Raw genomic sequence first — 24,447 nt, 5'->3', positions numbered from 1 at the left:
GTTGTTTTAAGGTCAACAAAGACTTTGAGCTCAGCAAACAACTAGTCCCTAATATCTTCCTTCCTAGATGGGGCACTGTTCAGGAGACGGGATTGTGGTGTTACACGTCAAAAGAATAAATCACTTATTCCACTACCATCAGACGATGACTCCCCCAGATTTCAGAAAATACATCCTCTTTTTAGGGACCTATTCTCATGTTTAACACCCTCCTTTCAACAGCACACTTCCACTTCACTCCATACCCCACTGCACCCACACTCCCAATCCCAGTTTCTACATGTTACCTAATGCTCTCAGTTGAATTTAAAACTACATTCCACCTTTTCCCCCCTGCAGAGCAGAGCAGCTGATTTCCATGCTTCTCATAAACCATTTTCTAATAAACTGTTCCCTCAACCACTCCACCCAAACGGGTGATCTTGAAGAGTTATTTTGACTCATTTACAGTGACATCAAGGGTCTCCTCTGAGCCCTCCCACCAACTCTCCTCCCCGCTCTGAGCCCCATGGAGCATGTTGGCTTTGGCCTTTGCATCCACATCTCCCTTCCATCAGTTTCTTTTTCACCTCTTCACTTTAATGATACACTGCTTCCGCCATGAGAAGGCAAGCAACTGGGATTAGGCCTGGCACAGTCGGACTGTGACTGCAACCATGAAATTGAAAGACACTTGCTCCTTGGAAGAAAAGCTATGACAAACCTAGACAGTGTATTAAAAAGCAGAGACATTGCTTTGCTGACAAAGATCCATATAGTCAAAGCTATGCTTTTTTCAGTAGTCATGTACTCAAATGAGAGTTGGACAATAAAGAAGGCTGAGCAAATTGCTTGCAAATTGTGGTGCTGGAGAAGATGCTTGAGAGTCCCTTGGATAACAAGGAGATTAAACCAGTCCATCATAAAGGAAATCAACTGCGAATATGCACTGGAAGGACTGATGCTGAAGCTCCAATACTTTGGCCACCTGATGTGAAGAGCTGACTCATTGGAAAAGACCCTGATGCTGGGAAAGATTGAGGGTAGGAGGAGAAGGAGGTGACAGAGGATGAGACGGTTGGATGGCATCACCGACTCAATGGACATGAGTTTGAGAGAACTCTGGGAGATAGTGAAGGACAGGGAGGCCTGGCGTGCTGCAGTCCATGGAATTTCAAAGAGTCGGACAGGACTGAGCGACTGAACAACAATAAGGCAATGTTCAGAAAACATTCACTGAATGAGTGAGCGAACAAATGAATCCAAGTGCCACATGCCACAGGCTCCAGTCACCTGCTGGTCAATATTCTTCATGGACATCTTGGTGTTAAGAGTTGGGTTCAGATGAGGGGATACAGCAGTCCACGTCCAGCTGCTCCAGGCGCTGCACAAACAGCTAGGTTTATTCACAGCCTGTCACCATGCCCCATAACACCCCATAACCTGACTAGCCAGCTTAGTCTTATTTTACAGTGGAGGACCCTGGGGTCCAGAAAGGCCAACATCCAGCTGGTAAGGGATAGAGCCAGATTTTGCAAAGAAGATCAGGGATCCTCCAGCTTACACTTACTCCTGTAGCAATGAAAGAAGAATTAATGTTCCATCTTTTAATTCTAGCTCTTGGACATTTGCCGCCATTTTGCTGTGAACTGTGCATATAAGAAGCCGAAATCTGATTTAAAGGGATATAAGTGATCTTTACTAGGCCCAATAAAATGTAATGACAGAATTAGTGGGCATTCTTTTGGTTTAATAGTGCTTGCAGTTTAAAAACATAAAATAAAAAATAATATCTGTTGTTACTGCTCAGTAAGGTCCAAATGCATTCTGAGGACACAGCCATGTGGAGAAGTCATCCTGGCCCAGGTGGGCCCTCCCTGAGCATCTCACCTCCCCAGGCGGTAAAGACGGTCATCCTCATCAAGGGAGGGGTGCAATACGTGGGGCTCCCCAGATCCACAGGGAGAAGAGAGCAGCTCCCTAAACACCCTTTTCTGGCTACAGAGGCCACTCCTGAGTCTGGAGACAGGAGACAGGGACTGGTCTGGCTGGGACCCTCTTTGGGTGCCTCGCCCAGCAGAGCAGACACACATGTGGGCCCTCCCTGGCACTGGTGGGTGTTGGGTATAGTGTAAAAGGGTGTGCGTGAGTCCTGAAGTCAGACCATGGTTCCAATCCCAAGAACCCCTGCTGCGTTTTGTCCCTGCAGCTCCCTGAGTGTGAAATACAAGCGCTTGACAGCAGGGCTGTGGGAGGATTAAGGCCCAGAATCCAGTGCCTGGCACCAAGTTCAGCACTTCACGAAGGACCGGATATGAGTGCAGCCGTTACTACTACCAAAGGGCTTTCAAGGCCGGCTCTGTGTCTCCAGTCTCAATCCTGAGGGGCAGGTAACAGGGCAGGTGAGTTAAGTGAAGGGACAGGTAGAGAGGAAGCAAGCGCGTTCTCCAGGACCCCCAGCCTAGGAGAGTCACAACATCAGCTGGGTTCTGGAGGCACCTGAGGCCAGCACCCTCCACTCCCAGGTGGACGAGGACACTAAGCCTGGCTCCCTCAAGAGGATGCTCTCCCAAGGGGCTTGAGATAGAGTCCCATGGACAAGCAGTGTTTAGTGGCACCTCTTATAAATCCAGAAAACAGCCCTTCCTGCTTTCTCCGAGCCTAGGGATGCTGGGGAACAGCCTAGACAGAACCCCAGCATCTGACTAACAGACTAACAAAGGTACCTTGGCATCTAGGTGCCCAAGACCAAGGGCGCTGATCACCTAGCGCCTGGCACAGTGGCTGGCACAGGCTGCACTGGGTTCAACAAAGACACCCACTTCCCAAGGACCACAGTCACTAAGCACCTACGACGCGAGATGCTGCGTGTGAGGTGTGGCCCTGGTGGAACAGGGACAGAGATGGAGATGCAGCCCCGCTGGCACACTGCATCTGGTCCCCCACCAGCCGCACCTGCCCTATGACCAGCAAAGAGCTAGCGGCAGGGAGACAGCCTGCTTATTTATTTGAACAAGTCAAGGTTCACGGTGATCATGCTCATGGAATCGTAGCACTTTTGAATCTTGAACATCCATGTGTGGTTGAGTAACCTGTGTCACAGCTCCTCCAAAGGCACAGCCCATCCGAGTTCCCTCCTGACAACCAGAGACACTTCCACTTGGAAAAAGCAACAAGAAGAGCAGAATACGCATGTCAGCTTTCCTCATGTGAATCATTCATGCCGAAGAGTGCTCCGAAGGGCATTTTAGAAGGAAGATTTCTATTCAGATAATTGTCTTAAAACGCTCGGCTTTGCTTTCCTTTTTTTCTGGCATAACTCAGCCAAATGAATTCCAGTCTCAGGCCAAGCTCAGCCTATGGATGACCAGACTGTCTACTTCCTCTGCACAATCAATGCGGCAGGGTTCTGCCCTGCTGTTGGACCGGTTCAGGCGGGAACTAAATAGATGCACCTTGGCCATGGTTCAGCATCCTCTGAACCACCCATGGCTCAGTTATGGCCTGAGAAGACCTTAGAGTCCTCCACAGTGGGTCCCACAGCCATCCAGATAGAGCCCAACTTAGGGCAGCACAGAAACTGCCCAGCTGTTGTCTCCTCCTATGCACCACCCCCCAAATCTGGGCTAACAGTCCACACTTCAGCCACAGTGTGCTGGCCTCTTCTAGGGCCCCTCCTAAGTCTCAGTGCCCCACAGGGCCCATGTGGCTGCCCACTCCTTCTCGTCCTCAGCTAGCAGACCCCGAAAGCAGGGTGAGGCCCATTAGCCTTGGCTATCACCTGGTCAACCTTCCTTATTTTTGTTCAGTTGTTGAGTCTGACTCTTTGTGACCCCATGGACTGTAGCCTACCAGGTTCCTGTAGCAACGTTCCTTGAGACAGTGTCTTTCCAAGTGTGGGCCCCAGATCAGCATCAGCATCACTGGGAACGTTCTGGGCCCCACAAAGCACCAGGCACCCCAGCCCTGCTGAGCCACTGAAGGAACCAACCACCTGCTAGAAGGCTTGAGCAGAAAGTCAGCTTTCTCAAACCATCTTTGTAGTTAAAAATGCTTCATCTCGAATTTTTGAACTTGGAACATGGAAGAGGCATTTCCCATTTGCTTTGGTCTATTTCCACAGAAAGGTTTTCCCACAAGACAATGTCAGGATCCTTTGCTGGAGTGAACATCTCCCCAGACCCCCGTTCTAAGAAGTTTAAAGCTGTTATATGGAGCCAGCTAACCATCTAATAGGAATGTCTAGGTGCTCACAGGACTCTCAAACTGCCAGTTTCCCAGCATCTCTTATTCTAAGGGTTATCTCGGGCCTGATTCCATTACAATCCTTTAGTTTCCCCCACAGCAAATGATGATGGAGCAGAAAGCAGAGAAGGGTTGCCTCTGACATGGTCCACATTCCATATATTGCAAGGACCAGACGGTTACCGGGGACACTCTGACCAAGCCCTTCCCGGAGAAAAAAGCACCAGTGAGTCTTGGACACAATGTATTTTCACACGTCAGTCCAGAGTTCTGCCTGACTGCGCTGAATACGACACTGAAAAGCTTTGTTGCACTAGAAACCAGAAGGGAGGTGCTGTCTGTCGGGAAGGCATCTCCCAGGGCAGGAAACCAAGCTGGGCCAGACTCCCTCACTGCCACACAGCCCCGGAGTGGCAGCCGATGGGAAGTTCAGCAGCTTCCTGGTTACTGGTACCCACTTCCACCTGGAAGGGCTGTGTCAGCGGCTCCCAGCCACCTCCTCCAGCCTCACCATCCTGACCTGCTGGAGTGAACAGGCTGGATACGAGGCGGCCACACACACACTCAGACTGTCTCAGTTCCAGGAGACCACATGGACGCTTGTGGGCACACGTCTTCCAGCCCAAGACGATTCTGATCTTAGTGCAGCAGTTCTCAAAGTAAAGTCTGGGAACCTGGCAATCTCAGAGAGACTTTTAGGTGTTCTTGAGTCAGAACCCTGGGAACCCTCAGAGAGACTTTTAGGTGTTCTTGAGTCAGAACTATTTTCCCAGCCACGCTAAGTCTTGGCTTATCCTTCTCATTTTCATGTCCTCACGAGAGTACTGCGGAGTTTTTCCAGAGGCCAGAGGTGACATGCAATACTGAAACCGCCTGAATGCCATAGCAGATATAAGAATCCACATGTCCCCTGATCTAGTAAGGCAAGAGGAGAAGGCAATGGCACCCCATTCCAGTACTCTTGCCTGGAAAATCCCATGGATGGAGGAGCTTGGTAGGCTGCAGTCCATGGGGTCGCTAGGACTCGGATACGACTGAGTGACTTCACTTTCACTTTTCACTTTCATGCATTGGAGAAGCAAATGGCAACCCACTCCAGTGTTCTTGCCTGGAGAATCCCAGGGATGGGGGAGCCTGGTGGGCTGCCGTCTATGGGGTCACACAGAGTCGGACACAACTGAAGTGACTTAGCAGTCCTCTGGTCAGACACTAGATTTCTGAAAGTGTAAAACGATGTCACGCTTCTCCCTGAATTTTTGTTTTGTTTTGGAAAAATGTAAGGATTTTTAAAAAATAAAACTATGTTCTGTTATTTCTGGTAACCTGTAATGGGTATCTTGGTCCTATTTTTAAATGAAGTAATAAATGCATAAACACTTTTCCAGCTTTGACTCCCAATACTGAAGCATAGATAGACAGCCCACATATACAAAAGCCCTTTGGGATCCTCAGTGATTTTAAGAATATAAAGGAGTTCTGAAACCAAAAGTTTGAAAACCACTGTCCTAATGAGAAGTGAATCATTGGGTTGGCCAAAAAGTTCTTTCAGGGATTCTTCCACTTCCACCTCCCCCACCCCCCGTAACATCGTATGCAAAACTGAACGAACATTTTGGCCAATCCAAAATGTTTAATGAGGGGGCATTTATGCCTTATCAAGATCCTAAGGTCTCTTATTTAAAATTTTTGCTTTAAAATGAATAGAGTTAGAAACAAAATCACCTGTAATATCCGACTCCACATACCCCGAGCGGGTGGTTTTCAGGAGACACACGCATCGCACCAGAAACGGGCAGACAGCGGACAGAACTCTGGCTTTGCAGCCCCTTGGACCCCCTGGGCTCTGGTTCCAGTGACACCACTTGGAAAACTGCAGAAGCTGCTCAAGACCACACCCCCTCCTCTGTGGACCAGGGAGGAGGATGTCAGCCCCCACTTCCAAGGTGGTGGAGTGCCCAGCACAGTGCCTGGCGCACTGCAAATGTCACATAAATGTCACCCTCTTTGTCATCACCTCCATCATCATCGCTGTCACCCACACGTTCCTGCAGTAATGCCCCTGCTCTGCGGATTCTGAGCCCCTGAGTCTTGCACGAGCCATCCTGCGCCTGGCAGGAGCTTGCTTCCTGACAGGAGGATCAGATGAATCATGGCACAGAACCACGCAGACAAGACGAAGGGTCAGATTCAGCAGCCCTGAGTCAGTGACTGCCCTTTGCTGGGTGCCTCACATCCCTGACTCAGACACAAGCACCTCTAAGGACACTTTATTCATGGTTACTCTGGGTCACTGAAGCAGCACGTGCCCGGAGAGGCTGCCAGGGGCACCCCCACTGCCCATTCAGTTTAAACAATAGTGAATCTAGGACTCCAGGCCCAACAAACTCGTGGCCAGCTCCATCCGCATCTCAGTGGGTATCTTTGTATGGTGATAATTCTCTCTTATAGACAGAAGCGTTCTTGAGATGACGCATGCTCCAAACACCTCTGGACTCTGTCAACCCCCACCTCCGCCTCCCACTTTTCCCTAATGGTACCAACTGAAAAGATGGTGATGTATCAATACGAAGCTTAGCAGCACAGCTTCAGTGCTGTGTTGGATGTAACAGTGTTGGAATTTCCGCGTGCTGCTTAATGCTGTGGGTGCATAAAAGTGTAAAGCAGTAAAAATCTACCCTTTCCACCCACAAATCCTACTTTAAAGGTCTCCGTCTGCTGATGGAGCAGGGATGGGGTGGGAAATGTTGCATTTGGAATCTTACACTTCCTTTGTCCTCTATGATCAAAATGTGTGGAAAGCGTGAGGGAGGGAGAAAGGAAAAAAGATTTATTGAATGTTTGCTCTGTTAGGTGGCAGGCTCTGTGCTAACGCCTTTGCCTAGATATTGCATTTAACCCTTATGGCTGCCCTGTGAAGATGGAGTCATTACCTCCATTTATAGATGCAAAACTGAGGCCATGAGCTGTTCATGTCCTTGAACCAGCAGAACCCAGATGAGAGCCCAGGGCCGCCTCACTCACAAACACACTGACAGCTTACTGAAGGGGGAAGAAAGGCCCAACTCCAGCTTGGTGGCACTTTTCACATTGATGGTTGTTTTAAATGCTTGGTTTTTTTTTTTGATGCAACATTTTCTGCATAATTAATTGCTTTCGGAAATCACAGAGCAATTTCCCATTCACTGAGCTGGAAATGCCTCGTAGAAATGCAAATGCCAACGTGACTGCAGGATGTCTAAGTTGGGGCACTGCCTGAGTGGGGATCCGGGGTGTTCTCGGGTGGAGTGGGACTCCAAGTTTGGGTGTGAGAGCCAGGCACTAGTCAACGTGACAGCCACCTGGTGCAGGGCGGGGTGGGGGGCGGACTTTCCTGCACAAAATGAGATGGCTCTGGGTCACAGGCTAAGGGAACCACTGTCAGCAACAAACTGCGCGTAATCAAAAGAAGTTGAGTGTCCTGTGGAGGCTGGGATGGGAGGGAGCAGCCTCAGCTTAAGGGCCCAGTATGCCCGCCAGAATGGGTACCCGTGGACCCCAAAGGCTGTTGGTCTGGATAAGGGGAAAGCCCTCTGGGACTACTAGGACCTCTCTTCCCCCCAATTGTTTGCTCCGTGGATAAAACACATGTGAAAAAAAGAAGGGTATGAAATGAAAGCATCCCCTTCTGAAACAACAGAGAAAAAAAAAAAAAAGAGAGAGAGAGAGACTCCAAAATCTGTATGTTGGATTTAGGTCTAGACTTAAGAGGGGAGCTAGGTGACGCTGTCTGGGAACTTCATGGGCCCTAGTACCTGAAAAGGTCACTGGGCAGAGCAGAAGAGTCCCCTTGGAAGAGTAACAATCTGCACAAAGCAGCAGAGGGGACCAACTGGGATCTTCAACAAAATGGGCTGAAATCTAGGGTCCCAGAGCTCCCTGCAAGTCCCCCACCCACCTCCGTTTCATCACTTTTCACCCACCGCCTGTTTTATCCACACTTCATTCAAGACGCAAGCCACAGCATGGAGGTCTTCCTATGATTCATGAACTGGCCAGAGGGCAAGGAGAACATACGTAGGAAGACCAGCACTTGGATGACCCCAACTTGGGGACAAAACCATGAACTGTTTAGAGCCAGCTGTCACTCTGTGACAGCAGAGAGTTCATCTCCCCCTGAGATACACAGCCAAGTCCTTGGTATCTGCTGCCCAGGGCAAGGTGAGGGTCAAGGACTCTAAACTCCGGCGACAGTTCAGCAAGGAGTTATGGAGGGAGCCCAGGCAACCAGGTGAGTGGGAACTCCTGGGTAACAGTCACGTGACTTACACAGCTGGGACCCTCGGGTCAGACAGACTGTGCTCAGTGAATGCGCCCGAGTAAGCGGTTGAGTTAATACTAAGAAAATCAGTGTGGTCTGGAAAGATTTTTTCCTATTTGTAGAAACAACTTTTGCCATCAGTAAGCTGTCACAGAGAAACCACTCTACAATAAGCAATGAGTGCTCAAAAGGAAATTAGATAAAGTAAGAACTTAATGAACATGTATTACCTGAGGAGCGCTTTTTTTTTTTTTTTAATGTTTCGAATGATGCTAAGAGGCTGTGATGAACATTATGTCCTAAGCTCTGTGAAAACTGTCTTTAAAACTGATGCTGTCTTAGTTACTGAGCCATAAAGAGCGTCGAGATCCAGAGGCTGGCCAGGATGATCATTCTGCCTGTCTGGAACGAAAGGTAGTAAGGCTGAACGATGTAAGAACATTACATTCTTGTCGTGAAAGACAATCGTTTGGAAAGAATGACAGAAAACAGGTTTCGGAGTGAGCGAGAGCAGGCTGATATCCAGCTCCTCCGTGTGGGCTGGGATCACGGAGACCAGCGCCTCTCATCATTAAAACCCAGCAAATGGGTTGTTGCTCCCACGTCTTCCTCAAATCCACAGCCCTGGGCCTCTATCCCGTTTCTACCACCGCTGGTCTCCTCCATGCCGCTCATCCTTTCAGCCCTATTCAGAGGGCAGCTTCTCCAGGAGGTTTTGCTGACCCCCACCCAGGCCAAGGCCCAGTCGGCTATTCTTACCTCTGCCCTCCCATGGCACTTTGCGTCTTCCTGAGCACAGACTCCCACACCAGGCTGAAATAACTGTATTTGCAGCTGTCTTCTTTTTTGTATGGCTGCTGAGAAACCAGGTCTTTACTCCTGGCACAGTAACTGCAGACCAGCTGGATGGATGGACGGATAGACAGACAGATGGATAAGAGGATGGATGGATAGACGAGGGATGGATGGATGGGTAACTGGAGGAAGGGAGAGATATAGGTATGGATGGATAGATGGGCAGGTAGATTTCCTGTATGCTAAATCCATTCTGAATTCTCCTCTTCCACCCTCTATACCTTTGAATGACACAACAAGGCTCACCCCACTTTTATTCCTAAGAACCTGATCTCCCTCAGCTCTGCTGAGGTCTTTTGTGGATTCTCCAACTCTCCAACTTCCTGCCTCCGTAAGGCCTTTGCTGCTGCTGCTGCTAAGTCGCTTCAGTAGTGTCCGACTCTGTGTGACCCCATAGACGGCAGCCCACGAGGCTCCCCCATCCCTGGGATTCTCCAGGCAAGAACACTGGAGTGGGTTGCCATTTCCTTCTCCAACGCATGAAAGTGAAAAGTCAAAGTGAAGTCGATCAGTCGTGTCCGACTCTTTGTGACCCCACGGACTGCGGCCCACCAGGCTCCTCCATCCATGGGATTTTCCAGGCAAGAGTACTGGAGTGGGGTGCCATTGCCTTTACAGATACTTTTTACCATAAACCTGGTGTTCCACAGGTTCAGTCTTTGGCCTATTTCTCCTCTCACCCACTTTCTCTGGGGAATAAATTCTATCATATTTACACCCTCAATGACTTCTATGTTGATGATCCTCAAATCTATCCCTATATCCAACCCCCTTCTCGGACCTTCCCTCAAGTTTTACACTGATTCACTCATTTATTTATTCAGCAAATACTAAGTGTAGAATACTGTTCAGGCACAGTTTTAGGCACTTGGGATATATCACAGTTCAAGAACCCTAACTGGGGAAGTTACATTATAGTGGACAAAAGAGGCAAACGATAATCAAAACAAATAAATAAATTATATAGTATGTTAGAAGCTGATTAGGGGAGTGGGCAAGGACTTACATGTTAAATAAGGTGACCAGTGTGAACACATTAAAAGGAGATTTAAGGAGACTTGGAGGTGATGGAGTTTGTCTGGAAGCATCTGGGGAAAGAGTGGGCCAGCAGAGACAACAGCTGGACCAAAGGCTAGAGGTGGACACGCATGGTGCATTCGAAGACCAGCAAAGGGACCAGAGTGTCTGAAACAGATGAAGCAGAGACAGGGGAGCCAGAGAAGAAGCCAGACAGGCAAGGGCAAGGGGATGGTTCATGTTGGACTCTGAGATCATTAGAAGGCCTGCGCCTTCATCTCTGAGTGCCTGGCTGTATGGGCACTTCCAGGTGGGTGGAAGCGTGCACTGTGAACCCCATTTCATTTCCCTGAGGCTGGTACTCTCCCCTCCCTCTTGCTGTAGACACTGCCAACGGTGGCTTCCACTGGGCCAGAGGACATGGGCCCTCTGGCTGGTCCAGGGATGGGCACACGAGCCAAACAAGGCTAAAGTCTGTGACTGGGATTTTCCCAACAGGTTTCAGTGGGGGAAGCCCACTCTTTGATGGTGAGATGACAAGATAAGCACCTCTTATCTTGGGTGGGGGGAAGGAAGCAGAGCCCCTGCGCTGCGCAGGCGCAGGGAGGGCCTGGCTGGGGAGAGCCAGAAAGCTGAGTATATCTGGACAGGCATTTTTCAACAACAGGCTCCAGCAGGAACAGACAAATGGCTTCACACCCGCCTCTGCCAAAGGAGAGATAAGGAGAGAGATAGGAGGCGACAAGACGGAGAAAGTTGTAGTGGGTTTCCGCTTGATTCACAGCTCAGGTTACCCCTGTGAGACAGGGACATGGCAGGCTCAGACCCTGCTTAGCTGGTGCCAAGTGGATGCGCTGGCTCGGGGGTGGAGATCTGGAAGATCCACCAGGAAGTGCGCTCCTCCCCACCATTCAGCAGATGCTGGGGGGAGACAGCCCTACTCTCTGCTTGCTGAATCTCTACACATACAGAAGCTTTCCCCGACCCCATGGGAGTCCCGGGGGGCTCCAGCCCGGACTGGGTGGCAGGATGAGCCATCCCACCCTGCATCGCTAAAGACACCCATGTAATCATTTGAAATGAAAACTGCTCAAATGAACTGGAAAATGTTTTACTTGTGTTTTGTCATATTCCTGAACCTTTCTTTCCATGGTTCAAAAGTTTGCATTGTCTAATTGCTGATTTCCATTTGTGAATGAATCAGCGTAAAATAAAATTAAGTGCCAAATTAATCTCCCCTTCTAGTTTTAGGCATTAATTATCCTCTGAGCCATTTTCTCGTGCGCTTGCCACATGTCAACACAAGCCCGGAGATCGCGTGATGTCGAATCTAGTTTTCAACTCAGGAAGGTAGCCCAAAGAGCGGAGGATGTCCTTGCTCTTTAAAAGTCGCAGTTTACTATGCAAAAGAGCTTTGATTCCAAGCAAAGGAAATACATTCTCCTCTTTTAAAGATATATTAACACTGTCAGACCAAGTAAGTCACTGGAGAAGAAATTCGCTGCATGGTCTTGTAACATGCTTCCCCAGTTGTCCAGTTAACACATTAACAACAACATATTTCCTCTACGTATAACAGGGTCAGCCTCAGTGTGGAAAATGTGGTGTTGGCTAGGGCAGAATTTTGAAAGTTACATATGCTGTTCCTCTGGAGCTGTACCAAAGCAGACCTTCATGGTTCTGCTAAAAAAGCTAAACAAAACACAACACAACCAGGCCTCCAGGATACAATTATAGGATCCTTAGTTCCGGGAAAAGGTAAATCCGTATATGCTTGGTCACTTGGTCAAAGCTACCACTCTTAGCAACTATGGGGAGGCAGAGCCTGGGTACTGAGTCAGTTTTGTTTAGTTGCTAAGTTGTGCCTGACACTTTTGCAACTCCATGGACTGTATAGCCTGCAGGCTCCTCTGTCCATGGGATTTCCTAGGCAAGAATACTGGGGTGGGTTGCCATTTCCTTCTCCAGGAGATCTTTCCAACCCAGGGATCGAAAACCAGTCTCCTGCACTGGCAGTGTGTGTATATGTTAAGTCGCTTCAGTCATGTCCAACTGTTTGTGACCCAATGACTCTTTGTGACCCCACCAGGCTCCTCTGTCCATGGGACTCTCCAGGCAAGAATACTGGAGTGGACTGCCATGCGCTCCTCCTGGGGACTTCCCCAACACAGGGATTGAACCTACGTCTTTTATGTCTCCTGCATTGGTCGATGCTTTCTTTACCACTAGCGCCCCCTAGAAAGCCCCTGCATTGGCAGAGAAGCAAGTCAATCCTGGAGTAGGTGTGGACGAGAAAGCCTTGGAGACAGAGGGTCCCGATCCCTTTCCTTTTAAAATTCAATATTATCAGAATCTGTTGAAAAGGTATGCAATACCCTTGACCAAGCACTGTTTAAGCCTTAAAAAAGCAATATGAAACAATATGGATGAACCTGAAGGGCATTATGTTAAGTGAAATAAAACAGTCACAGAAGGACAAATACTGCATCATTTCACTTTACATGAGGTACCTAAAATCATCAAACTCACAGAAGCAGAGAACAGAACTGTCTGCTGCCAGGAACTAGGGGAAGCAGAAGCAGATAGTTTCTGATCAGTGGGAACAAAAGTTCAATTATGCAAGATGAGTAAGTTCTAGAGTTCTACTGTACAATATTTTGCCTGTAGACAATTCCATATTGCACACTTAACAACCTGCTAAGAGAGTAGATTTCATATTAAGTGTTCTTATGGTAGAAAATGAAGAAGAACTAAAGAGCCTCTTGATGAAAGTAAAACAGGAGAGTGAAAAAGTTGGCTTAAAGCTCAACATTCAGAAAACTAAGATCATGGCATCTGGTCCCATCACTTAATGGCAAATAGATAGGGAAACAGTAGAAACAGTGGCTGACTTTATTTTTCTGGGCTCCAAAACCACTGCAGATGGTGATTGCAGCCATGAAATTAAAAGACGCTTACTCCTTGGAAGGAAAGTTATGACCAACCTAGACAGCATATTCAAAAGCAGAGACATTACTTTGGCGACCAAGGTCCGTCTAGTCAAGGCTATGGTTTTTCCTGTGGTCACGTATGGATGTGAGAGTTGGACTATAAAGAAAGCTGAGTGCTAAAGAATTGATGCTTTTGAACTGTGGTGTTGGAGAAGACTCTTGAGAGTCCCTTGGACTGCAGGGAGATTCAACCAGTCCATCCTAAAGGAGATCAGTCCTGGGTGTTCATTGGAAGGACTGATGCTGAAGCTGAAACTCCAATACTTTGGCCACCTGATGCGAAGAGCTGACTCATTTGAAAAGACCCTGATCCTGGGAAAGATTGAGGGCAGGAGGAGAAGGGGATGACAGAGGATGACATGGCTGGATGGCATCACCGACTCAATGGACACGGGTTTGGGTAAACTCTGGGAGTTGGTGATGGACAGGGAGGCCTGGCGTGCTGCAGTCCATGGGGTCGTAAAGAGGTGGACAGGACTGAGTGACTGAACTGAACTGAACACAATAAAACTTCAAGAAAAGAAGGAAAATGTTAACTACAACACTCAATTCCACCTAGGATGCACTGCCAGTCAAGGGAGAGTCTGAGATGCTGTGTTCAAGCTGCAGGGCTGGATCTGATGGGAATCCCCTAGGACCCAGCCCCCAGGGCAAAATGTCACATTTTGGGAAATAGTGGGTGCAGACTGAGTAGGAACTAAGAGTTGTTAGTCTGCACCCAAGGATGTGGCACCTGAGCTGCAGGTGCAGAATAACCAAGAAGGGCACAGCCACCAAACCACCAAGCATAGTCCAGGCTGCTCGCAACAGCGACACCATGAGGCGGCTGCAAGAGTCACAAGTCAGGAGCGCTGGTCAGTAGCCTCTGGCTCCCTCTTTGCCTCCGGCTTCCCTCTTTGGAAGCAGAACAAGTTCTGGCACATAAGTCTATAATTCGTAGATGAAAACAGGAGGGGGCTTGCTCAAGAGGAAGATGCTAGTCCTTTTGATAATGAAGAACAGCGAAGGTGCCTGAGTGATTAATTAGAAAAATTAAAGAGCTATGAACATATTTGTTTGTAGCACCCAATAACCTCAGACATGCAGATGACACCATCCTTATGGGAGAAAGCGAAGAAGAACTAAAGAGCCTCTTGATGAAAGTGAAAGAGAAGAGTGGAAAAGTTGGCTTAAAACTCAACATTCAGAAAACTAAGATCATGGCATCTGGTCCCATCACTTCATGGCAAGTAGACGGGGAAACACTGGAAACAGTGACAGACTTTATTTTGGGGGGCTCTCAAATCACTGCAGATGGTGGCTGCAGCCATGAAATTAAAAGACGCTTGCTCCTTGGAAGAAAAGTTATGACCAACCTAGACAGCATATTAAAAAGCAGAGACATTACTTTATTAACAAAGGTCCATCTAGCCAAAGCTATGGTTTTTCCAGTAGTCATGTATGGATGTGAGAGTTGGACTCTAAAGAAAGCTGAGTGCCAAAGAATTGATGCTTTTGAACTGTGGTGTTGGAGAAGACTCTTGAGAGTCCCTTGGACTGCAAGGATATCCAACCAGTCCATCTTAAAGGAAATCAGTCCTGAATATTCACTGGAAGGATTGATGCTGAAGCTGAAGCTCCAATACTCTGGCCACCTGATGTGAAGCATTGACTCATTTGAAAAGACCCTGATGCTGGGAAAGACTGAAGGCATGAGGAGAAGGGGACGCCAGAGGATGAGATGGTTGGATGGCATCACCGACTCAATGGACATGAATTTGAGTAAATTCCGGGAGTTAGTGATGGACAGGGAGGCCTGGCGTGCTGTAGTCCGTGGGGTCGCAGAGTCGGACACGACTGAGCGACTGAACTGAACTGAGCCAGGGTCCAAGTGCTGAGCTTACTTAGTATGTCAGAGTTTGGGGGGAAGGAGAAGAGTTGCCAGTTTAAATTTTGTACATATAACCAGGTGCATCAAGGATAAAGGAATCGGCTCCCTTTAGGATCAAACCCAGTCCTGACATTCTTCCAGGCACTAAGGAAGACAACCAGAGAAAACTGGCAAGGGAGATACTGCGCTTCAGGGTAAGACCTGGAGGCTGTTACATTTCATCACCCCCTTCCTGCTACTGCCTCCCAGTTTGCTTTTCTGCAGACAAGCTTAGGAGGACTAAACACTCAAGCTCTCGCCTCTCCCTTGCCGCTCCAAGAGGAAAAAAACCTGTCGGCTTCTCTAAAAGGGGAAGGCAGTAAAGGCAAATAAAGTCAAAAGGCAACGCTGAAGTTGCATCTGCTCTGTTTGAAGGCATAAGGCCGGAGAGACAGGTTTTGTGCAGAGGCGCTGCTGATCCCTGGGGAAGGAAACCTGTGTGCTTCGAGTTGGAAAACATTAAGTGCAGGGAAGTTTTAATGAGCTTCAGCAGCTCTTTGATAATGGCTGATGTTGAGATGGCAATGGAGCATTTGAAAGGCAAGCTTTCAAAGAATATGCTTTTTAGGAAGTGATTTCCCCTCTTGTCATCCCTTCCCTTTAGGGATCCTCACATTGGGCCTTTCGCCATCCCACTGGGGGTACCTCCCTTCCTCCAGTGGATCTAGGTCAGAGCTACTTTAACATTGTAGCTACTTTAACAGGAATCCCCCTCCGCCAAAGCTCCAGTTGCTGCTGTGGGTAGTAGTAACTACAATGGCTTCACCGAGATGGATCGAGCAGGGATGCAATAAAAGGCATAAAATTAAAGACAAGATTAATAAAACCTGATGAAAGAAAACACTGCCAGCCTACCTAGCAGCTTAAATTACATTTACCACATGCGACAGGGAGGGGGTAATCATGAGTAATAAGTCCAGGCTCAGCTAGGGAAAGAAATTCCAGCCTAAATAACGACAGGTAACACCAGGGGAAGTCACTGAATCACCTTCCTAGAGAGGACTCAAGACAGGGTATAAAACCCATCAATCACACTGAGGCCAATTTCCCCTGGTAGGGCCCCCGACAGTCTAGGATCTAGACTCCCAAACAGCCCAGAGCCAGAAACACGGCAGACACACAAAAGCGGCTTCTGGTTGTCACTTCCAGTCCAGTGGTGGCTGCTGTCACCACAGCCCGACCTTCGGAGTGACCAGGCACAGTCAGTCCTTAGGTGAGGGCTGTCCAGCTGTCCCCTGTTCCTTGTCACTCCATCAGCTGAAGTCACTCCATGCCACCAGGGCTGCCGCAACACACATAGTCCCTGGAGCCAACCTGGTCCCTAAACAGCACCCAAACCATCCCCTTACCTACAGATTCTTCCTTCCTCCTCCTCGGAACACTCGCAAGTTCCCAAACTTCTTGCTGTTTCTCACTGCAGCTTAGCAGGGAAGCAATCTGATTTGACTAGTTCTCACCAACCCTCCAAAGAGTCTCTCTTTTCATAGGGCAGGCCAAGTGATGCAAACGAACCCTCAGAATAGGCTTTCAGGCTGCAGAGGGGTATCAGGAACCCCCTCTGGACCTCTCGTGCAAGACACACCTCGCTAGAAGAGGAGGGAAGGCTCCATCACCATGCTCTCTCCCTCCTCCCAGCCGTGGCCCAGTGGACAGAGGGCTGACTCACTGCTCCATTCCCCGCTTATAGCAGCCTCCCATCTCCAGGCCTCCTGGCTTGAACCATCAGTGAAAAGGTAATGTTTCCTGCAGAGACAGGGATGGCTGTAGCTGGCTTCCAGCCAAGGAAAACCCTGGAAAGTCCTGCTCTTAGCAAAAGGATTCCTTCTGCTCAAACCAAAGACTGAAGGGGACCAGGAACATGGGATTCAGGTGCAGGGTCTTCAGGTGATAATTTTTAGATTTTCAGCTCCCTGGCATTCTAATCTGAGAGGAAGCTCCGCAGTTTCTCCCTTGGTCTGGCCCCTCATTGCACTCAGTGGTAAAGAACTTGCCTGCCAATGCAGGGGACATAAGAGACGTGTGTTTGATCCCTGGGTGGGGAAGATCCCCTGAAGGAGGGCCTGGCAACCCACTCCAGTATTCTTGCCTGGAGAATCCCATGGACAGAGGGGCCTGGCGGGCTACAGTCCATGGGGATCACAAAGAGTCAGACAGGACTGAAGTGACTTAGCATTAGAGAGTTCTCAGAGTCCCGGGATGACTGGTTTCCCCAGGTTATGGCTGCAAGGAGGCCCTGCCTCTTCCTCAGGACCCTTAGAATACAGCCATCCCTGCTCGAAGCGCTCAGCTAGGAGGGTCTCACTGAAACAGGGGTGACAGGTGAGGAAGGGCCTCACTGCCTGAACACCTGACTTCTCCCACAACGAGCTCAGTCATTTGAGTTCTTCCTCATATAATTTCCGTCTTGGAAAAAAAATGGAGACACTACTTCCAGAAAGTCTTCAGCACGAGGGGGGTTCTACGATTAACGAGCACTTCTATTTTCCTTTGGTCACTATTAGAGCTAGTCTAAGGAAAGAATGGGACTCCAGTCTATCAGAAGAAAAACCGACCAGAACTTTCCCTCACCAGAATCCTCCCAACTAATCAGACAGATTCTTCTCTGCCTTCTGCTCCTGAGAAAGGGGAAACTTACAAGAAAACAAGCATAGAGTCACACCTTCACCTACTTGTCCGCCCGTGAAATTCATCAAGTGCGTGGGATTTTGTCAGCGACCGTATTTGAAGACTCCTGACTCTGTCCCAGGGGCAGAGTACAGGCGCTGACCGACGATGCCCCCGTCTGCATCTTTAACCTGACATCCACCCTGTGCTCTGAATGCAGCACCGGCATTGCCTCAGGCTGCGAAGACTCGAGCCTCTGCTAATCAAAATCTACCGGCTTCCATCAGCAATGAATTCAACCCGAGGTTCTGGAAGGACACACATCAAATTGTTGACAGTGACGGCTGGGAGCAAGTGAGAACAGAAAGAAAAGAAACCTTTCCTTTCTTTCTACTTAATTCTCTACAGCTTTTTTGCTCTGAAAAAAAAAAATATATATATATAGAATATATTCATGGAGTCCCCGAAACATTAAAATAAATTAATACATGGCCAAAAAGGAAAAGCAAGTGCCTGTTTTCGGCAACACAGCCCAGACTCTGCCAGGTCTCTGATCGGGGCTAAGATCCAGAAGCATGGAAAGTATCTATTCTCAGACAGGTTGATGATTAAATGGCCCAGAACAGACCTAGGCATTCTGGAAGTTCTCTTCAGGGCTGGACACAGCTCCACCCTCTTGCTGCTGTCTTCCAGCTTTGTGATCTTGATGCAAAGAGCCCCTATATTTCTATCAGCCCTCATCCCCCTTACTTAACCCTTTTGGACCCCTGGCAGATCTCAGTTCTAGTAGTGAGGGCACATGCCTTCAAGCTCACCTGACCTCAGGTGACTCTCCAAACTTACTGAGTACAGTCCTATTTCCCTCATTCCCTCATTCTCACATTAAAGATGGAAACCTTCCTGAGTGCAAGAGCCTGATGCCTGACCAGTTTCTGAAGGACCTTGTACTGGAGGCAGAGGTCAGTTTTGGCCCCATCCATCCCAACCACTCCCCTCTCCCACCCCATGCATAAATTGAGAAAACAGAAACCGGGCCACTGAAGCCGCGAAAAGGTTCTCTCCGCCACCTCATTCATCACGCAGCTGCCAGCTCACTTACCTGCAGATGTAATTGGTCTTGCAGGAGTCCTGCAAGTTCAAGCAGTTGGGTTTCTCCCTCTCCTCGTAGGAGCACACGGGCACAATGGTCTGCCGCCTCCGCTCGGTGCAGGCGATGTCCCGGCAGGAACAGAAGAGCATCCCATAGCTGTGCTTGGCCGGGACCTTGTCGAAGAACTGCCGGAGGGCCTTGTGGCACTTGCGCCGGTTGCAGACGTCATTGGACATGCTGGTGGTGCACGGGGTGATGTAGGCCGACCGGTACTTCTTGCAGGTGTCGTCCAGGTTGCAGGCCTTGGCAGCGTCCAGGCAGTTGTTCCCTTTCGAGATGTGCTCCACTGCGGAAAGGAGAGAGAGGCAGGTGACCACAGGGCTGGGTGCCGGGGCAGCTTGCACAGGTCCTCTGCTTGCACGGAGACCTGGCCTCTCACCACCTGGCAGGCCTGGCAGCTCTCCTCAGCTCTGTGTTTTGAAGCTAATAACTTAATGAGTTTGTGACAATGAGGAAGCATCAGGGGCACAGAGGCTAGGAGCCCGAGGCTGCACACAAGCTCCTAGCATTGTCTCAGAGGTATAATTAGGAGGTACTGAGTGAGGCCAAAGGAGCTCAGACACCTGCCTGCCTGGGTCTAAACAAGGCAACAGGAGAACAAGTTTCCAGCTCCTGGCTGGTAAACTGAAATTAGGATAAAAGAAAAAAGCAGCAAATTATATACTTGTTTATTATATAGTATATAAAATGATATGCTGAATGTAAGTATAATTGCCATGCGATCCTCCAGGAATATAATTATGTAATAAATGCACATAGCACATGCTAATTACTATATGATTACAGAGTAATTGCATGGTTATTTGAGCCCAGAAGACAAAATATTATGCCAGCTCTCTAAACAGGAAGAAGCCACTACATCGAAGCTGTATTTAAGTTTGAGCTCACAGGCCACTGGAAGGAAACCAGCATAAATTATGTAAAAATTTGCAAACCTCAATTACCATTTAACTTACCACACAGAAAATGTGGGATCTATGAGTACTGAGGTTGCAGATTAGAAAAATTCAGTTAGTATCCTGGATAGAATTTCAGGGGGCTTACAAACCATAGGCCTTAGAAATCTCACAAAACATAGGTTGCCTTCTGCCCAAGCCCTCTGTGCTCAGGCTTTCAGAGAAACCAGGGCCATCCACGGCCAGGAGGCCTTCTGTGAGGCTGGAGACAGAACACAGAGGAGGTGGGGCCCACTGGGGTGGCTGGGTGGGCTGGCAGGGCCAAGTCCAATGGGCAAAGTTAAAAATGAATGGACAAGGGAAACGAAGCCTATTTTTCACAATATAGGTCTTACTAAAGAGAGGGGAAAGTGATGGAAAAACCTCCGAGAGCCAAGTTATATATAATATGGCCCATGGAAAATTAACAATTAGGTGCAGCAATGACCCTCCGGAAACAGCTAGGAGGCAACAGGCAGGCACCCTACAACTGTGGGATTCAAAGCCCAGGAAGTTTCCGCTCAGGCCTCAGTCCCTTCTTGGGTCCTGAAACCCCCTTTCATTCTCTTTATGTCCCCCATTGATGGGGACCATGAAGGCATTTGAGAATTAGCACGAGAGGAAAGAGAGTTCGGCCGGACTGGATGGGACCGAAAGACAGGACAGTGCGTTTAGTGTCCATATAAAGGGCACCTGGGATGTTTTTCCACCTTAAAGAAAGAAGGAAACATGCCATGTCCAAAAACATGAATGAGCCTTAAGGACATGATACTAAGTGAGATAAACCAGTCACAGGAGGACAGTATCCTCTATGACTCTACATGTGCAAGGCATCTAAAACTCTCAGACTCATAGAAGCAGAGAGTTGAATGGTAGTTTCTGCTGTTCAACAGTACAAATGATAGTTGCTGCTACTCAATAGTATAAGTGGTCCTACTCCCCATTTCCTCCCTTGTTCCAGCAAGGGAGGAAATGAGGAGTTGTTATTCAAGAAGTATACAGTTTCACTGATGCAAGATGAGTAAGTTCTAGAGATCTGCTGTACAGCATCACAGTTACAGTTAACAATACCATATTGTGCACTTAAAATCTAAGTGGCATGATTTCACTCTTTTTGATGGCTGAGTAATATTCCACCGTGTATATAAACCACGTCTTCTTTACCCATTGATCTGTCCATGTACACTTTGGTTGTTTCCATGTCTTGGCTAATGTAAATAGTGCTGCAGTAAACATAGGAGTGCATATATCTTTTCAAATGATAGTTTCATCTGAGTATACGCCCAGGAATGGGACTGCTGAATCATAAGGCAGCTCTATTTTTAGGTTTTTTGAGGAACCTCCAAACTGTTTTCCACAGTGACTGCACCAATTTACATTTCCATCAACAGTGGAAGAGGGTTCCCTTTCCTCTACATCCTCTCCAGCATTTGCATATTGGAGACTTTTTAATGATGGCCATTCTGTCTGATGTGAGGTGATACCTCACTGTAGTTATGATTTGCATTTCTCTTAATGTGATGTTGAGCATCTTTTCATCCATCTATTGGCCATCTGTATATCTTCTTTGGAGAAAGGTCTATTTAGGTCTTCTGACCACTGGTACCTAAAAATTATCATACTAAGTGAACTAAGTCAGAAAGAGAAAGACAAATGCCATATGATATCACTTATATGTGGAATCTAAAATACAATACAAATCAACATATCTATGAAACAATAACAGACTCACAGATAAAGACAACAGGCTTGTGGTTGCCAAGGGGGAGTGGGGTTAGGGGAGAGAAGATACAGGAGTTTGGGATTAGCAAAGGCAAACTATTATATATAGAACGGATAAACAATGAGGTCCTTACTGTATAGCACAGGGAACGATATTCAGTATCCTGTGACAAACCATGGTGGAGAAAAATGGGAGAGAATGTATATATGTGTATGGAAACTGACAGAACATCGTAAATCAACACTGTAAATCAATAAAATGTAAAAAAGAAATATGTTAAGAATATAGTGTTAGTCACTCAGCCAAGTCTGACTCTGTGACCCCATGGACTGTAGCCCACCAGGCTCCTCTGGGCCTGGGATTTTCCAGGCAAGAATACTGGAATGTGTTGCCATTTCCTTCTCTAGGGGATCTTCCCAATCCAGAGACCAAACCTAGGTGTTCTGCATTGCAGGCAGATTCTTTTTACCATGTGAGCCACCGGGATCTCATGTTAAATATTCTACTGTTATAAAGCAAAATTTTATACAAGAACAGACACAATAAGTCCAACATTTCAGGGAATCAAAAATTCTCCTTGGTCTACTGATGGTGTGCCTCACTTTAAGAAAGAACTATGTGTAAATATCTGAAATCACAAAAATATACTTGGGCACTACCAGCAGTATCTTACGATGCCCCGGGTTCATGTTTCTCTCTATGACATGCGAATTGAACAATTTAATGTGCAAGGCTATAAACAAGACCTTCCGCCCTTCTTAGGTGAGCAGTGCAGGACGCCAGCAGCTGCACGCACATCCTGCTGGTTTAACAAGCACACCTGAAGCACTTTCTCCATCATGATCTTCCCAAAGTGGCTTCGCTCCTGCGCCTCTGTTTTCACACTCAGGCATTTCAGGACCCAAGGAGTGAAATATTCACCACATGCCCCAACAGATCCCCAGGGCCTCCACCAGGCCCTGGTGACACTTCTGGTTTTTTCCTCTTTTGAGAGGTGGTGCTGTTGGGCCCGCTGGCAGCAGTGATGGATAATCCTGAAGGACTACAACTGTAGATTTCTTTTATTTATTTTCATTTAAAGCTGTCTGGGTCTTCATTGCTGCGCCTGGGTTTTCTCTGGTTGCGGCCAGTGGGGATATGCTCTAGGTACGTAACGTGCGCTCCAGAGTGTGTGAGCTCAGTAGCTGTGGCACATGGGCCTAGCTGCCCCACGGCATCTGGAATCTTCCTAGACCAGGGATCTAACCCCCCAGGTCCCCTGCATTGGCAGGCAGGTTCTTAACCACTGGACTACCAAAGGAAGATTTGGAGCTTTCTAAGTTATGCATTTTGGAATGATGATCTAAAATAAAGGAATATGACCAAACTCTGGATCATCCGGATAAGGCCCTTAAGGCTAGTTGATAAGTCGTGTCCCGCTCTGTGACCCCATGGACTGCAGCATGCCAGGCTTCCCTGTCCTTCACTATCTCCCAGAGTTTGCTCAAACTAACATCCATTGAATCAGCGATGCCATCTAACCATTTCATCCTCTGTCGCCCCCTTCTCCCCCTGCCCTCAATCTTTCCCGGCATCAGGGTCTTTTCCAATGAGCTAGCTCTTCGCATCAGATGGATATACTTTATGATCTCTGGCTAAAATGAAAGGAATACAGGCGCAGAGGTTGACCTAATACTTACATGATGTAGCCAGGGACATAGGAACAAACAGTTCATGTAAGTTCAAATGGAGAAAAATGACAGAAAAATTAAGTGCAGGCCTGTCAAACTCAAACTGTCAAACTCAAAACAGTACATGCTGAAACAGAGAATTACATACAAACTGTAAGTTTCAGCAGACAGTATTATTTCTCATATTACATGTATGTTATCAACTCACATTTCATAGTTTTTAATGTTTTGTTAACACTTAATTTGTGTGTGTTGTCTTTACAGTTTGTATAAAAGCAAAGAATAAGAGCTGATGGTTTTATGTTTATAAACTTCAAATAAAATTATAATGAAAATAATTAAACTTAACACCCAAGGTCCAGAAAATTTACTTCTCTCTGGCAGTTATCCATATAATACAGTTTTTAAAAATTGGCCTGGAAAAAAGCTCTTTGACATGGGTTTTGGCAGTGATTTTTTGGGTATGACATAACCCATAACAACAAAAAATAAACAAGATGAATTACACCAAACTAGAAAGCTTTTGCACAGCAAAGAAAACCATCAACAGAATGAAAAGGTGACTTATGGAATGGGAGAAAATACTTGCAAATCATGTTCTGATATGGAGTCAATTTCCAAAATATATAAAGAACTTATACGATTCAATCACCAAAGTAACAACAATAATAATAATAACTCAAGTTTAAAAATGGGCAAAGGACCTGAAGAGACATTTTTCCAAAGAAGATATATGAAAGGCCAACAGGTCCATGAAAAGATGCTGATTGGTAGGGAAATGAAAATCAAACCACAATGAGATATCACCTCAGGCCTGTTAGAATAACTGTCATCAAGAGAACTTGTCAGAAAGACAAGAGATAATAAGTGCTGGTGAGATGGTGGAGAAAAGAGAAGCCTTGTGTACAGTTGGTGGGACTGTAAATTGGTACAGTCACTACAGAAAACAGAGAAAACAGTAAAAAGATTGCTCAAAAAATTAAAAATAGAGCTAACATTTTCACACGACTGCGAGCTATCATATGATCCAGCAATTCCACTCCTGGGTATATATCCAAAGGAAACAAAATCAC

At 47.4% G+C, this 24,447-nt stretch overlaps 1 protein-coding gene across 1 annotated transcript in view; it reads right to left on the bottom strand.

Annotated features, from left to right (window-relative positions):
* The window catches only part of GFRA1 (GDNF family receptor alpha 1), a 183,967-nt gene that overhangs the window by 52,092 nt on the left and 107,428 nt on the right, over positions 1-24,447 (bottom strand). The window contains exon 3 of the mRNA XM_070363605.1: positions 18,996-19,332. Coding sequence (XP_070219706.1) covers positions 18,996-19,332 — 337 coding nt within the window. The remainder of the gene's footprint in view (positions 1-18,995; positions 19,333-24,447) is intronic.

Source organism: Bos mutus, chromosome 26 (genome assembly GCF_027580195.1).
Source record: "Bos mutus isolate GX-2022 chromosome 26, NWIPB_WYAK_1.1, whole genome shotgun sequence".
Taxonomy (NCBI): Eukaryota; Metazoa; Chordata; class Mammalia; order Artiodactyla; family Bovidae; genus Bos; species Bos mutus.
The sequence above is the reverse complement of the archived record's forward strand: the minus strand, read 5'-3'. Positions and strand labels throughout refer to the sequence as shown.